Source organism: Trichoderma evansii (genome assembly GCF_050947405.1).
Source record: "Trichoderma evansii strain SZMC 28006 chromosome Unknown GGI43scaffold_10, whole genome shotgun sequence".
Taxonomy (NCBI): Eukaryota; Fungi; Ascomycota; class Sordariomycetes; order Hypocreales; family Hypocreaceae; genus Trichoderma; species Trichoderma evansii.
Genome location: NW_028145196.1, coordinates 802,130 through 817,270, shown reverse-complemented (window position 1 = coordinate 817,270; position 15,141 = coordinate 802,130). Strand labels below are relative to the sequence as shown.

The 15,141-nt window shown below is 48.9% G+C and overlaps 4 protein-coding genes across 4 annotated transcripts; 1 reads left to right on the top strand and 3 right to left on the bottom strand.

The window, feature by feature from the left end:
* The first annotated feature begins 3,530 nt into the window (after positions 1-3,530).
* Positions 3,531-6,835, top strand: GGI43DRAFT_405551 (uncharacterized protein). Its single transcript, XM_083206037.1, has 3 exons — positions 3,531-3,571; positions 3,628-4,931; positions 5,015-6,835. Exons 2-3 carry the CDS (start codon positions 4,150-4,152, stop codon positions 6,288-6,290), a joined length of 2,058 nt encoding a protein of 685 aa, XP_083060595.1. The 5' UTR covers positions 3,531-3,571; positions 3,628-4,149; the 3' UTR covers positions 6,291-6,835.
* A 128-nt stretch (positions 6,836-6,963) lies between these two features.
* Positions 6,964-9,303, bottom strand: GGI43DRAFT_405549 (glycoside hydrolase). The gene has a single exon (XM_083206036.1). It carries the CDS (start codon positions 9,014-9,016, stop codon positions 7,250-7,252), a length of 1,767 nt encoding a protein of 588 aa, XP_083060594.1. The 5' UTR covers positions 9,017-9,303; the 3' UTR covers positions 6,964-7,249.
* A 406-nt stretch (positions 9,304-9,709) lies between these two features.
* Positions 9,710-11,360, bottom strand: GGI43DRAFT_405548 (serine hydrolase domain-containing protein). Its single transcript, XM_083206035.1, has one exon. The coding sequence runs from the start codon at positions 11,207-11,209 to the stop codon at positions 9,767-9,769; it is 1,443 nt and encodes a 480-aa protein (XP_083060593.1). The 5' UTR covers positions 11,210-11,360; the 3' UTR covers positions 9,710-9,766.
* A 509-nt stretch (positions 11,361-11,869) lies between these two features.
* Positions 11,870-14,764, bottom strand: GGI43DRAFT_427533 (Zn(II)2Cys6 transcription factor; the record flags this gene model as incomplete). The annotated part of the gene is made up of 8 exons (XM_083208819.1): positions 11,870-11,926; positions 12,099-12,451; positions 12,544-12,791; positions 12,844-13,278; positions 13,336-14,153; positions 14,225-14,441; positions 14,508-14,589; positions 14,671-14,764. 8 exons carry the CDS (start codon positions 14,762-14,764, stop codon positions 11,870-11,872), a joined length of 2,304 nt encoding a protein of 767 aa, XP_083060592.1.
* Positions 14,765-15,141: the final 377 nt, after the last annotated feature.

The window sequence follows — 15,141 nt, the reverse complement described above, 5'->3', positions numbered from 1 at the left end:
AGGGTGATGACAGATGCTAATGTACAGATACCTGTATGGGCAGATGAGAGGAGAGAAGAACGCTTCAGATTATATGGATCGTCATGAGAGATGAGAGATCGAGCGGTGATTCTCACGTGATAATGAGATGCCGATGCCAATATTTGGCCTACTAGAAAGGAATGGATTCAGCAGCAGACGCAGGACGTGCATACGTCGCTCTATGGGTATCGCATCGGTTTCAAACTTTCTACAGCATGCCGTGGCGTGGGCTATGTTTTGCGTTGAAGCGAGACTGTCGCAGTACATCGTATCAGCATTACACGATATTACCACAGCGTATTTGTCGTCGATCGCTACTTCTCCTAATAACTAATACGTGATGCATGAAGAAAAATCAAAAGCTGCATTAGATCGCCATGCGATATCATCAGATGAGAGTTGCGAATTTGTTGTCAAGACACAAAAGAGCGGACTATCCGCTGCTGTTGGTGTAAGAATCCGTGTGCTGTCAGTCAAAGTCTGCATGTCTGCCCCCATCCCCCTTTCTGTGCGGCACCCCCTTTATGCAACGTTGTCTCTGGCCCTCAGCCTTGCAGAAGAGGAATGGCCTCTTCGGTCCGATGGATGCAGCAGCGCTTTTCTCCGCATTTTGTATTTTGTACCTACAGCACCTACCTGCTCATCTTGGTATACCGCAGATTTTGGCGGCTGGTTGAGAAGCCCGAGAGCGGAAGCAAAATAGTCTACAGACGATCATCTAGAGATTCGTGTCTTTATTGAAACTCAAAGAACAAGAGAGGAGACGGCAGAATTTGCCCACTTTGTTGAGAATTGGGCCTGACACGTGAGTCTGGATTACGGCTTCGACTACTTGCGCGGGTGCCGAGACGGGCCTCTCCATCTCGACCCGGATCGGCATAGTCGGCGATGGTGAGCCAGTTTTTTTTTTCAGGCGTTTCTGGAAGCCGTGCTAAATCGATCTCTGTCAGCACAAAGTCTCCTCTCCGGACTTCTAGCCTGTCCGTCACACTTGGCTTTGCCGAGGTTAGTGGCTGAGGGCTTCGTTATTAGTGCCGTCTTCTAGCCAAAACTCTCACGAGAGAAAGGGCGCCCCCTTGTCCTGAATGGGTACTGTGGCCGACGAAGACGCAGAGCTGGAGAGCGAGTTGTGCTCAATGTGAAGCAGGCCATCAATCGGGCCCGAGATTAACGGATCGTCGCTGTCAATCTCAATCGTCGCAGAGACGCAAGACTCCGCGGCTGCCGTGCCAAGGCGATGCTACTATTTTCATCTCTCAGCCGCACAAGCTGTATGCGCAGCAGATGACGACGAAATATTTCAATCCCCTGTTTCAAAGTGGTACAGGCAGAGGCAGCAGTTCCACGAGCAGGTAGCCGTACTCCATACAGTACTACTCGATGGTGGCTTGTTTCTCATCGTCGCCCTTTCGAGCGTTCCCCATCAAAGTCAGCTCAACGAAACAAGACGATTGGCTGAAGAGCAAGACTTGCTGAACAGAGGCAAGATTTTTCTTCGCAGTGGATGCTTTGGCGATTGGCCGGTGGAGGGTCCCCACCCACCACCACACAACAATCCACAGCCATGGCTCCCTGCGCGCTCCCAATTCTTTTTTCAAATCTGGGGTACGAGGGACGCTGGGCTGGGCTGCGCGATGGCCTGAGCTCGCTGTCGTACGTTTTGCAGCGGCCTTGCTGCAGGTGAGAGGTCGCTTCTCACGATGTTCTTTTCATTCTGTTGCAGCAGGGCGAAAAGGGCACACCGTTAATACTCCGTCGACGGAGTTTCTGCTCAGCTTTGAATTGCGGGTGTGGTTTCAAATTTATTCTTAACTTTCTTTTCTTCTTCTTTTTTTAGCCTCATTGCCTCGTTTAGAAGCTGGGCGCACAATGGTGCGGGAAAAGGGCTTCTGGGCGTATACAGTAAGTTTTGACGCCGCCTTTATTTCTTCTTCTTGTCATGACATGGGCATTTGTCCGCTGTGCATGTACTGATACCCTGTCGATAATCCGATAGCTGTGTCTTGCCTGGGCTGTCAATATTGGCTATTTGGATCGGGGAAACTGGCATGTCCTCGTCGATTCATCTGCCCAGCGGTTAAAGGGAACTCCAGTTTTACCTGCAGCTTGCATTCCTCGATACAGGTAGTAGTAGTAACGTGGACAGCAATACGGAGTACCCAGCACAGCTGCCAGCAGTCTACAGCGGCTTCCTGGGTCCCTTGCCAATGTGCTGACATCAAGACAGGCAGCGCGAGCTGTCAGTTTCGCATCTCGTGTGAGCCATGGCGAGTCAGATTCCAGACAATGTACCTGTACCTGAGCCTGTACATGCGAGCGTGATCACTTGAGAGTCGGGACTCTCGCCACACACGTACGAGGGCAGCGAACCTTTTCGCCAAACACCTTAGCTTTGGTTTTTGCTCGCTCTTGACTAGTAGCAGTAGCACAAGGCTTTTGATTCGATGCTAAGAGCATCATGCTGCGCGCAAACTCAGGTACAAGTACAAACCAAGTATCGTGTTACTCGTGCCTGTACAGGCCACTGTCTCGTGATACTCTCAACCCTCGCCCTGTTCCAAATCCTGCCCTGGGGCCCCTTTGCCCTGGCCGGCGCAGCGTGACACTGGTACCTGTACGCTGTCGCACAGTCATGCTACGATTACGGAGAGCTATTACGCAGTATTTCGTCGTAATACAGACACCGCCGCACCAGGCGCAAGTACGAGTACCTACCTAAGCAGCCTCAGCGCACTTATACGGCCGGCTTGTCGCCTCTCCTCTGGGAGAGCGCAAGTGACAGCGCAATGGTTCGACAGCGCTCATTAGCGGATTAATGCGCTCTCGTACCTGTACTAATTGGTGTCTAGTACTTCGTTCGCTCGCAACTGTGCGACCTGCTTTGGACGGACGGCTCGTTTAGGACGCCGCGGCGTGGCCGAGAGCTGCGAACTTGTATATAGCCTGGAGTCTCTTTTGGGCGCTGCTTTTTGCCGGACGCTGTTAGCAGTGCGTGCGAGACTCTGGTAAAAACACTGTACACGGCGTCCAGTTTGGCTCGCCCTCGGCCAGTGTCGCTGCGTCGCGTCTACGGCGCCGCGCTAACAGCGCCCTGCAGGCTTCTGGCAAATTTGGTCCTCTCTTCCCCGATGCCTGCACCGGTGGCTACAGTGCGAGGCTGCCCGACGCAGCGCGGCTAAGGCTGCCGTCCAGCGCAAGCCCACTGAGCGTCCAGGGCGGTCGCCACTGCGCGCAAGCAGCTAGCCGGGCTAGCGACGCTGCTAGGGCCCCGTCGCGTTAGGCCAGCGCCGTTAGCGCACAGTGCGGCGCGCTGCTCCCCCGTGGGCTCATTTCCAAAAGCCTCCAGTCTCCATCCCGCATCATCTCATCATCCACATCTCTCGTTTCTCCGCCGCTGCCACCCACCCAAACCAGTCCGAGGATCCTCTGGCGCTGCCTCAGCCCTGGCCCCAGCCCGATTTCTCTGGGCCTTCCCTGTTCTGGGCTGGTGCTCCGACCGCCCCAAGCCAAGGCCTCATTCCAGCAGCCAAGTTGTTTTTACGTACTTTGGGTCCGCCTCCCCCCAATAATTCCTCGCTTTTCTCGCTGCTGACTATCCAGGCCCAGTTCTTTTCCCTTCCCTCGCCGTTCAACTTCGCCATTTGTCGTGTTCAAAGCAAGCCGCGTGGGCAAAACATCTCGACGACTGTTTCCACGGCTTCGTTTCTCTCCTTTGTGCGCTTTTCCTTCGTCTCTGTTTTCGTGAGCGCCCCGTCCTCCCAGTCCCAGGTGTTTGGGCCCCCAGACTCCGCCTAATAAGCGACTCTCCCCGCGTTTTTTCTGGCCCGCATTCGAAAGGGCCGAATAACACACATACGCCTACATCCCAAGCTCGACTACTACATCCTCAGCCATACCAAAAGTCACCCTAACCACGCGCCAGTCGCTGCACAGCGCCTGTCAAATTGTTCTTTCCCCGCCGTTCGATAGACGGAAGCATTATCGATCACCGAAAACCCGGGGCCCCAATCGATTCGTCTTTTCAGCTGCGGCGATAAGTCTGAGCGTTCCCCAGATTGCGCCACCGATTTCTGCTATCCGCTTCACCCAGGACGACTTCGACGGATCTCCTCGCCTCAGCTGCCCATCATGACCCAGGCCGTCAAGAGGGCGTGCGACGCCTGCCATCGCCGCAAGGTCAAGTGCGATGGCATCAACCCGTGCCGCAACTGCTCTTCCGCCCAGCTGTCCTGCACCTACAATGCCATCCCCCAGAAGAAGGGTCCCAAGGGATCGCGAGCCAAGGTCATCAGCGAACTGCGAGAGACTCAGCGACAGACAAGCCTTTCCGCCAAGGTGCAGAACCGCATGAACGGTATTCCATGCCCACCCGCCAACCAGAGCCTCGCCCCTACTCCGGGCATGTTGACCAGCGACATGGTCAAGGAGTGCTCTCAGTTTTTCTTCGACCACATGAACTCACAGGCCCCTATTCTGGACCGGAGACAAGTAGAGCAGCAGATTCTCTACATGGAGCAGAACCAAGATGCCTACTGTTTGATGGCTTCCATGTGCGCGTTTGTCATGCTGCAGCCTGGCATGACCATGCCTGCCGGTGACCCGTACAACCTCGACATGGTTCCCGGAGCCAATATCATTTCCAGCCAGCTTCTTTTGGAGGAAACACTTAGAGTTCGTAAAGGATATGAGTATCTAGAACAGATCACCGTCAACGCATTGGCCACCAACTTCTTCCTCTTTGGATGCTACTACGGTCAGGAGGCGCATGAGAAGGCATGGTACTACCTCCGCGAGGCTACCACCATGATCCAGATGATTGGCATGGATAAGGAAGACTATTACCTGCAATTTGATATCCCTGAGGCCTCTCGTCTCCGCCGACTTTACTGGCTGTTTTATATTATTGAGAGGTACGTTTTGCAGGGACATTTGACGTGTCACTTTTTCATATCGCAAATTAAAAGTAAAGTATACTGACAATGTAACCAAACAGAGCGTATGCTATCCAGCGCCAGCGCCCCTTGACTCTCCAGGCGACAATCAAACTCCCCACTCTTGGAGATGATCCTACCGATCCTCTCTCTCACCAGCTGAACGGCTTCATTCTACTCATCAACCTCTTTAGACCTTTTGATGATTCCTTCACAAACACCTGGAACAAGACCCGCAGCCATCTCTCCCCTCAGTACATTAATGGTCTGCAGAAGCAGCTTAGCGATGCTGTTCAGACTCTGGCCTGCCACGACCCGGCATGGAACGACCTCAACACTAACCAGCAGTGGCTCAAGAACACTGTATGGCAGCTGAGCAACGGCGGCGCCGTCGCCACTGAGGGATCCATGTCCTTCCAGTTCCCCATGAACGTATCTAGAGAGATGCTCATGAACATGGCCTCACAGTTCCCTGGACAGGGTATGGAGCTATTGAACTCTGGACTGCTCGAGAAGCTCGTCGAAGGCACCTACTCGATGACCGAGTATCTGGCTATGCAGCCCGCTTCCCGCGACCCCTTCGCTGTTGGGCCTCAGGAGCAGCTCAGCCAAATCATCACCATTGTTGCCGCCTCCAGAAACGGCGACTACCGCTTCCTTCCCCTACTCATGAGCAAGGTCAGCGAAGTGCTTCCACGTCTCGCGAACCCAATGCTCCAGAACGTCCCCGAGACTGCGGCCATGGCCAATGTCGACATCTTTGACGGATTTGGCAGCGCCGGCATGGCTCAGCCTCCGCAGATGCAGATGATGGACGCCGAGTACGATCGCAAGTTTTCCGTTGAGGAATACGAAAAGAAGTATGCCATGGATATGAACGGAGGTACTCCGGACTCCCATGCTACCTCGAATTCCGGCAACACTCCTCCTGGAGCTCGCCAGCCTTCTGAGATTGCAAACTCTTTCGTTAGCTCTCCACCTATGATGTCTCCCACTCTGGAGTATCCTCATGGCATCAATGGCTATGCTGTTACGCCAATGTCTGAAATGGTTATGAGCCCAATGGGAACCCACCCGCCTCCACCCCAGCAACATCACCAACACATTAACCAACAATCACCTAATCACATCCACGACGCAATGGGCCAACAGCACATGGGCATGACACCACAGAACATGCGGCCAGGCGGGATGCAACCTGCTCACCACATGAACAGCATGATGAATGTCCGGCAATCGCCACAGAGACAAAACAGCTTTGCCATGCCTGGCCAGCCCCAGCACTTTCATAATATGAATGCGATGACGGGAGAGATTAATTTCAACCCACTGCGGTAGTACCAAGATTATTTGTACTCTGCCTCTCATAAACAACCCCCTTTACTCCTTCGGCTTTTAAACGAGCACGTGTATTTTCTCATTCTACTTCTTATCACATAACCTACTTTTACTGAGCCCCTTTTTTCCTTTGTCGAAGCTTTTGATTCCTTGATATATAGGATCAAACATACGATGATGATTACCGAACATTAAAAAATAACTGGGATATTATGTCTTTCGCTTTTGGATGGGTCTTGCTTAGCGCATTGAGGAAAACGGGTTTTCGTTTTTTATTATCTTTTCATGGGAATATGGCGTTTGTTGCCCTTTCCGTTTTGCTTGGGAGAAGGTGGATAGTCTTTTTTGTTCGAGATGGGATGCGGGAGTTTTAATTTGCAGATGGTCTTCTCCTGAACGGATGAAACTTGTTCTTGTTCTGGGATAGTTTTCTCATTTTTTTTTTTGTATTTTGGAAGCGTGGTAGTAGCGTTAGTATCAACTACTGGTTTCGGAGCTTCCTCTTTTTTATAGTAGATGAATATGAAAAAGATTAGATGTCTTAACTTTCGGTGCGCGCTTTGATATTGTGATACTTGAGTGAATATCTGATTGATTGATGTTATTGGGGCTCTTGTGACATGTAGATGAAATCTTCATTTCTTGGTTAATTGTACATAACCGTAAAAAACCACAACACTTTCACAACTGGAATATGATATATCAATCTTGGACATAAGCTATAGTGATCATTCAAGTACTAATAATCACGTTCATCCTAATATTTGATCATACAAAGGCTTACACATGTAATGCCCATCCTAAAGCAAACTCTATCTACCCATGCATGCAATTTCCTAGCTTTTCCCTTTATCTAGAAATCCTTTGAGAAGTATTGATACTCAAAAGTCAATACAATTTCATGGAATTTAAGAAACACCATGAAAAATGGGCTCATTTTCTTCTTCTTTTATCCTGCTTCACGGGACAAGTCTCTTAAATGGATGTGCCTCCGTGTTAAACACATATTCATCCAGACTTATCACATTCGTCTCACTAAAGATCAAGTAGAAATACTTGAGCGTCTCGCCGAGCCAGAACGATTCCATCGAGTCTGCCCGTTCAGGTTGCTGGTCCTGAGGGACCGTGACGTCCCACACGGCCGAGTTGGCAAGTTTGGTGCTTGTTGTTCTGTTGATGGATTCGAACATGGCCCAAGCGGAGTCGAGGAGGTCGGGCCGGCCTGTGGCTCGGTAGAGAATGAAGACGCTCTCGATGGCTTCTGGGCGGAGGATGTATCGGCGATCTGGGATGGAAGTGAAGCCTTGCGGGAGGCGATCTCGTTTAATGATGGCGTCGGCGCTGGTGGTTTCTTTGTCTTTGCCGAAGCGGAGAACTTCCTTCTTCCATGCCTCTTCGTCCCATTCACAGCCATCGAGAGACGGACAGGGCAGCATACGGAAGGTTTCGGGCATGACACCGTGCGGTAGCGCTTTATATGTCCAGATACAGCCGTCGACCAGCTTGGAGGCGGCAGATAGGTCCTGAGCTCGGTTGAACATTCTGCCTCCGAGTGTTAATAGGCCACCAAGGAAGCACACAAGGTGCTGTCCCTGCGCATCGAGGGTGATCTCGCCGTTTTCTGACTTGATCGCGCCTGAAACGAGGATATCCTCGTTTTGGGGCGTCATTGGTCGATATAAGGCGTGCTTGATGGCTGCTGTGACGGCCTTTTCGTACATGTCCTGATATATGGGGAGCTGGCCTCCCATTAGAGCTGACATTTTTGGAAGATACTCGTATACGCTGTCGGCCATTGCGCCCAGGGTAAACATGTTACCAATATTAAAGATTTGGTCTTTTGCACTAACAACCAGTGGCCAAAGCCCTGGAAGCGCCGTTGAATCTTGTTGGTCTGCCATGGCGTCTGTGATGCGCTGCACAGCGTCAAACCACTTGGGGTCTCCCGTGATCATTGAGAGGCGAGTAAACTCCATCGTCAGGCTGCCAATCTCAGCAACTAGTAGTCCTGGCGGGGCGATCTGTCTTTTGCCACTGATGGCGGCGTGGATATCCCATCTGGTGATGGGCATTCGATTCGGCGTGTCGAATGCCTTGTAGAGCATCTCGCCGACCTCGATGGCCTTTTGGAGCAGGCGCTCATCGCCACTGAGGTCAAAGGCGGAGATGAAGCCTCCCAGATAGCGGATGTTGGTTTCAAAGACGTTGACCTCGTCGAGGTTTGTCTTGGTAAAGTCAATGGTGGTGGCGGCCTGAACGGCCTCTTCGAACTCGAGCTTCATGTCCATGATCCAGAGGGTGTCGAGGGCATCGACCAGAGTGGCGGCCCAGCCACCAAAGGGATTCTTCTTGCCGCCGGATACTGGCGCCAGCTCATCTGCCTTCCAGGCGTATTCTCTATAGGATGTCCAGCATTTCGTGAATACGTCTTTTACGGCACGCTGGTGATGCTCGCGAGTGGTTCTCGCCTCTGTGGGTTCCTCATCGAGAGATGCCTGGACATTGGGATATTTCACGGGAGCCTTGGTTGGCAATGGGCGGATTGATTGTGGAGGGTAGTGAACTGGGAGGGCTTTCCAGAAATAAGAGTCATCTTGAGCTGTATGTTTATTTGTATCGGTATAAGATGATGGCGGAGAAATTGTCGAGGCGTTCCACAAGTAGAACAGAACCAAGGTGGCGACTAGGGCAATCCAGGCGATGCTTCTCCTTCTGACGACGGGCATGGTTCCTGCTTATACATTTATGCTGCTGTGATGAGAGAGAAACGAAGAAGAAAGAGAAGTGATGGATATTGCGATAATGAGAGATGAATTTTGGATCCTTGAGGGAGCTGAAATGGCATCAGGCGGGGCGATGATCCGGTCATGAAGTGCCGGATTGCCGTATTAAGACGATGTGTTGACGTCAATGGACATTGCAGAGCGCTAAAGCCGCTAGAAATGCGCGGTGAGATGCTAGATTGGCGCTATAAATCCTGGCGATGTTCGCTGTAAGACAGAGCACTGCTGTGTTGTCTCTCTATGCAAGGCTGGATTTGACTGAATCAAGTACCGTTAGGTTGAGCGCGTTGCCTATGGAGACAAAGGTGTTGGTTATAGTGGAAGGGAGTACAAATACAGCATGCGTGGCTTGTATTGGCTGCAAAGACGATTAAAGGGAGGCCTCTGCTCAAAGTTTCGTGTAAGCCGACAAATTCGTTGGCTCCGTCAGAAAAAGAGTCTGTTTAGATGGGCGCTGCACACTGTAAATCCTCTGTAGATGCATACAAACACTTGCAATTTGCAGAAATTAAAATCTCACGATAGGATTATAAATAACATATAGTGCAGCGGCATCTCCATACAATCACTATGCTATAGTCTCACATTTATTAAATCCACCTTAATTTGTAATTTGAATACATTATTCGCTGTATCTTCTTGTAAGCTAAAGTACATGTATTCCAATATATACATGTATTGTCATGGCCATCATTAAGCCCTAACTAACTTGACAGTTTTTGAGCTCCTCCCATTTATGACCTCAATGGCATCATCATCGCGCAACTGTATCAACACTTCCAGTCCGTCCACTACCAAATTTGTAACTTCTGTTCCCCTGCCATCCTTCGCGTCTGCCATCGCTGCTACTACCAGCAGGAAAGGACTCAGCTGATCATACTGAATAGTTGGTCGGCCAAACTCGTCATCCTGAATACTCCAACTCTTCTTGCCGCATGTCCAATTGCCTAACCAACGCCTCCAGCCGACATTGACTTCTTCCCCAGGAGCTCCCAACGGTACGATCGTTGGATAGCCTATTGGGTAAGGGATCTCTGGCCACTTCTTCAGGTAAGGTATGGCTTGCAATAGTTTCCATATAGCAAAATCGCCCTCTGCCGAATTAGTCATAATAGAGATGCCGCAATTCTTTGGCACCTCGACTTTACTTCCACCAGGGAGATTCGCGTACCCCGCCACATACGTTCTGAAGCCTGGCCAATTGCTTCCGCCGTGCGAGAAGACTGTTCGCGAATCTCCTGGTATGAACCATGAATGAGCTATATCCAGATCTACGACTGTCAACATAGCCTTGGCTGTTTCTTGTCGAAGAAAACCACTATTGTCAGAACTATGAAGAGATTGCTGTACAGCTCTGATAAGCTTCAAGAGGTCACTCGGTGTAGTCCATAAACTCGCAGCTGCTTGTTCAGGGTTGACACGTTGAGAATCTTCGCAGGGAGTATAGCCGGTATAGTGTGCTCTTGCAAAATTTTTCTCTTCAGGCGGCAGTTCATTGTAGAAAGATCTTGTCATGCCTAGAGGCCCAAGCAGAATATCTTGCATTGCCGAGGGCAAGTCCTTTTTCGTAATGGTTTCAAAGATAAACTGAAGCACTGTAAATCCACCGCCGGAATAAGATAGCGACTGCCCAGGAAATCCTTGCAAGTGCACATCTTTCGTGTTGACGGGATATGCTCCAGCCAATACCTCACGCGGTGTCGGAATCCGAGCACCGTCCAAAACAGAGTAGCCAGGGAAACCTCCTTGAGAGAGCCCAGAGGTATGGCTTAGAAGCTGTGAGATACTAATGCTTTTGATGGCAGATGTCCGAGCAGAAGTTGCATCTTTTGTCAATATGTCTAAAACATCTTGTGGCAATAAATCGCCAATGCGGCTATCAAGGCTAAGCTTGCCTTCGTCAACGAGTTTCATCAAAGCGACCGTAAACGTTGGCTTCGATATGCTACAAGCTTGGAAGATGGTCTCTGTGTTATCCTTGCCAGTTGAAAAGCAGTGAGATGATATTAAGCCATCTTCCATGATGGCGATTGAGGCGCAGGGAGTGCCCAGCTGGGCTAATACAGAGGCAGCACTGGCATTTCCCCCATGCCCAGAGCGAATGAGATCCTCCAAATGACCAAATAGGGTTGACATGATGTATGCGAGAAGCGTTTTTAGTATGTATAGTAGTGATGGTTTGAAGCAGCAACAGTGATGTTTCGATGTATGAAGTGGTTCTGGCACTCAAGGTAGAGAGAATAATGCTTTGGACGCTTTGAAAGATCAAGTCTGATCACGAGAGTCCTTTTACTTATTATAGTTGTGTTTGTTTATAAGTGCCAGTCCTATGAAGTTCACTAGAGTCCTAAGCTCATAGGCCACGCATGTTGATTCGTAGGTTGTTTCGTCATCTCCACTCAATCGTAATTCGTATAGGTCGCTTAATACTAGTGGCAGCCAGCAAAAGTGCTGATTTGCGTGTTGAATTACTATTACTCATGATCTTGTATTTAGCCGTTAACCGGGCTTACTATTCTATTGGGACTTGTACCCGTTTTTCAGAGACTTGGTTAGTTACAACGAAATCAGGTTGAATGGTTTGCCCGTTTACTCCAAGTTTAGCTCAGGACCCAGTTAATTCCCGCCGCAAAAGCTCGAGATTAGCGAGGTTGGCGATAGTACATTCTTGGAGTGGGTGGCACTAAGTCATGAAAGGATACATGTACATACTAGAATAAGACGATTACGGCCGAAGGAGCTGGAACAGAGCCGATATTATTTGACTAATCATTCGAATATCATAGTAGTTTACCGTTACGCTCTATATGATCTTGTAAACCACCCTATTCTCATGACCTTGACCCGATCCACCTATAGTTTAGTTAGCTCGCTAAGGATTCGTCCTACGCAAGCGCCGCGTGATCCTCTCAATATTAATATAATTGAGATCAATGCAAATCTCCCTCTCCACCATTAAGGATTTTCCAATTATTTCCGTACAGAACACAATACCCTATGCCGTCTTTGGAAGTATATGACTCACAATTGAGAGGTCAATTGGAAGTGAATCAATCCACGTATAGTCTGACGGCATGCCTCGAAATTTAGGTTCCGGAAACACCATGTCTGCTGAAGAGGGGTTGTGCCAGCGTGGCAAGTCTGTTTGAATTCGTTCATTGTATAGATTAGGGTCAATAGCCGTTTCCTCCATTATCTCCGTGTTGAGTAGCTGCAGAGAAACTAAACAGCGCTTGGCAGATGGGCTGAATTCGGAGAGCCCATACATTACCCTGAGAACACGATGCCATTGCTGGGCTAGATATGCAGGAGACATGCAGCCTCTGAGACTTTTGAAACGTCGAGTAGCAATAAGTACAACGCCGGCGTTATATATGTCTAAACGAGCCTGTTAGTTATCCCAACGTGAGATTGAATCATCAGTAGATGGGGGTCAAGACAACGAGGAAGCACTGTAGGTAAATGCATACTGAGAATTAAAAACCACCAAGCAGGAAGGGGTTCAACTGAAAATATTTCACAATTCTCTTTATACCAAATCCAAACCACATCAATCAGAGATACTGCGCTGGCGATACATCGTTGAGCGCAGGGGATGGCCACATCCCGTGATAGGGATGCCATGTGGTCGGGATTTGGTTGGTCAGAGTGAGTAGCCTCAGAAGTCAGTATAAGTGCCAAAAATGGTCGGAACAGTAACATTCGAATTTGTAAAAAGCTGGTTATGTTATCAGTATCGGATCCTTGAGATTGTGTAAGTATATGCCTACCGAAGGTGTAGTACAACACTTTGTCGAATCTGGATAGGGTCCATTTCTGGAAGAGGAGCATCAACAGCCTGTATTTGAAGGCAGCATGGCAGAGCGTCTATCCAGCGATGTAAAGAATTATCGATTCGTAGAAATGCGTTGAAATCCAGATCGTCAAGCCGTGCTTGTGCGCTTAGATCTGAGAGTGGCGAAAAGAAACTGGATTTGTTGCTGGAATAAATTATTGGCAACATATCTCCGGCAATCTGGAAGAGCTTCAGGCTCTCAGAAAAAAAGTCCATTTTGGAATAATGTTCATCTACGAACGAGGCGTTTCCAGACGAATTAATAGAGTGGGGAAAGACATGCTCATTGCCGTGCCCTGGTGGCAGAGAAATGGCCATTGCATCGGTTTGTTTAATTCTCGTAGGACGTCCAAATGCTATTGAAATTATGCTAAGGTCATATGAGAGATATTAGTCAATGAGATTGTGGCAACAGACTGTATCTTACCGATCAAGGAGTATACATCCACCCCAAAGTCGCTGCCTTAGCCTTCTAACTTCCTCTTTCTCAAAATTAATGCCAGCCGACGCTGGCATATTCAAGCCCATTGATTGTGCTGTATTTATAGCAAAGCCAATGAAGGTATGGCATTGATATGAGTAATCGGTGCTCTGGAGATACATTGTCAAGTATAGGCATGCTTGAATGATTTCGAGAGTCCCGTTTCCTAGAGCAGTCATTTGGAATAACTGCGCAGCTCTTCGGAAAAAGACGTCAGGGGTGGCTGAACTCTGGTAGATTGTAAGACGTCGTCGAAGTTGGCAAGCCAAGGCGAAGATTGCATTAAGACGACACAAAAGGATGAGGGTTGTGCGAGATGTGTTCCCATTACATGCATACCACAGCTTTTCGTAGTCCTCTTGGAAGCTTACGTAGTCAACAAACGGATAAAGCACGTGTATTTGATTCCAGAATATGTCCATCATCTCATCTGCTTCACTTCTCAAAAGTAAACCGCATAATTCTGTCGATGGTTCCAGTCGTTGATGAGAGAGCAGCTCGTCCCGAATAAAATCAGGCCCAAGCCTAGCGTTCAGCCCAGATAGAGACAGCCTTGAAGTAACAGCTTCTTTAATTTGTTTGATAATATTAAAGGTACTGAAACTGCCCTCTGGGTAAGAGTACTCGGTTGTTATGATATCGTGTGGATGAGACGGGGAGTGAGGTGATGCTTGAGGCTCTATCTGCAGAGGAGGACGGTGAGGCGATAGCGTGGGGACCATAGTTGCAAAAGGAGCACCCGAATTTGATGCTCGCATTGGATCCTATTATATAGATATTTTAGTATTACAAGAGGGGTAATGTCATTTGAAGCTGCCGTGTTTATTATATTTACCTGTTGGAATTCTTGAGATTGTAGATGCCTCTGGTCTGCTTCCTCACCACTCTGCAACGCTAGCCTCAGCGGTGGCAATTCAAGGCTTGATCTCATCTGAGATGGAGAATTCGTGTGAAGGGAGGCATTTTGTTGTGCAGCAATAGATCCATTAACGCTTGTTGGCTGCATCGCAGTTTCCAGGATTACTAATTTATGTCGTAAAGCTGCTACATAGCTAACACAAAATGTTAGACCTTGAAAAGAAGTGAAACAGAAAATAAAACTATCAATTCATACACACCTAGCCGAGTATGTAGTCTTGATGCGATCAAGCTCATAGACGCAGGTTGAGGTGGAGTTTCGAATTCGACAAGCGTTGCACTCTTGACAACGAAACTGTGTTAGTAGTTGCTTGACAAGCGCAAATTGGAATGTATTTCACAGAGCTATGTGTTGTTACTTACGTGGATAGAGGCCGTCACATTTTATTTTGCGCTGCCGGCACCCTTCGCAGGCTATAGTCGTTCTTTTGCTCACAATTCTTCTCGGCGGAAGCATATTGGCATTGATGCGTCAAACGGGTATTGCTACTTTAAGAATTTTGGCTCATCAGGCTCCACACGAGACCCAGGATTGTTAAGAGATAGTGTTTAAAAGTAAGTTCGATTCAATAAGCGATCTGGGTGATAATAATATTACTGATCGCATGGATCTTGTGCCGGGGTCAGGGTGATCCGTGGCAACACGTTTTGAACAAAACTCGGATGACCTGTCTCAAAATTTGTTCTGCGAATACGTAAGGAAAGCTGTCTTTGTCCCTCATGCTATTGAAAGGGGGAAGGCAGAATACCCATTAATTGAGTACTTCGTAGCCTGTTTATGTCGGTGAAGCACTAACGCATGCAATAGGTGCATGGGTGGGTGATAATGTTTGC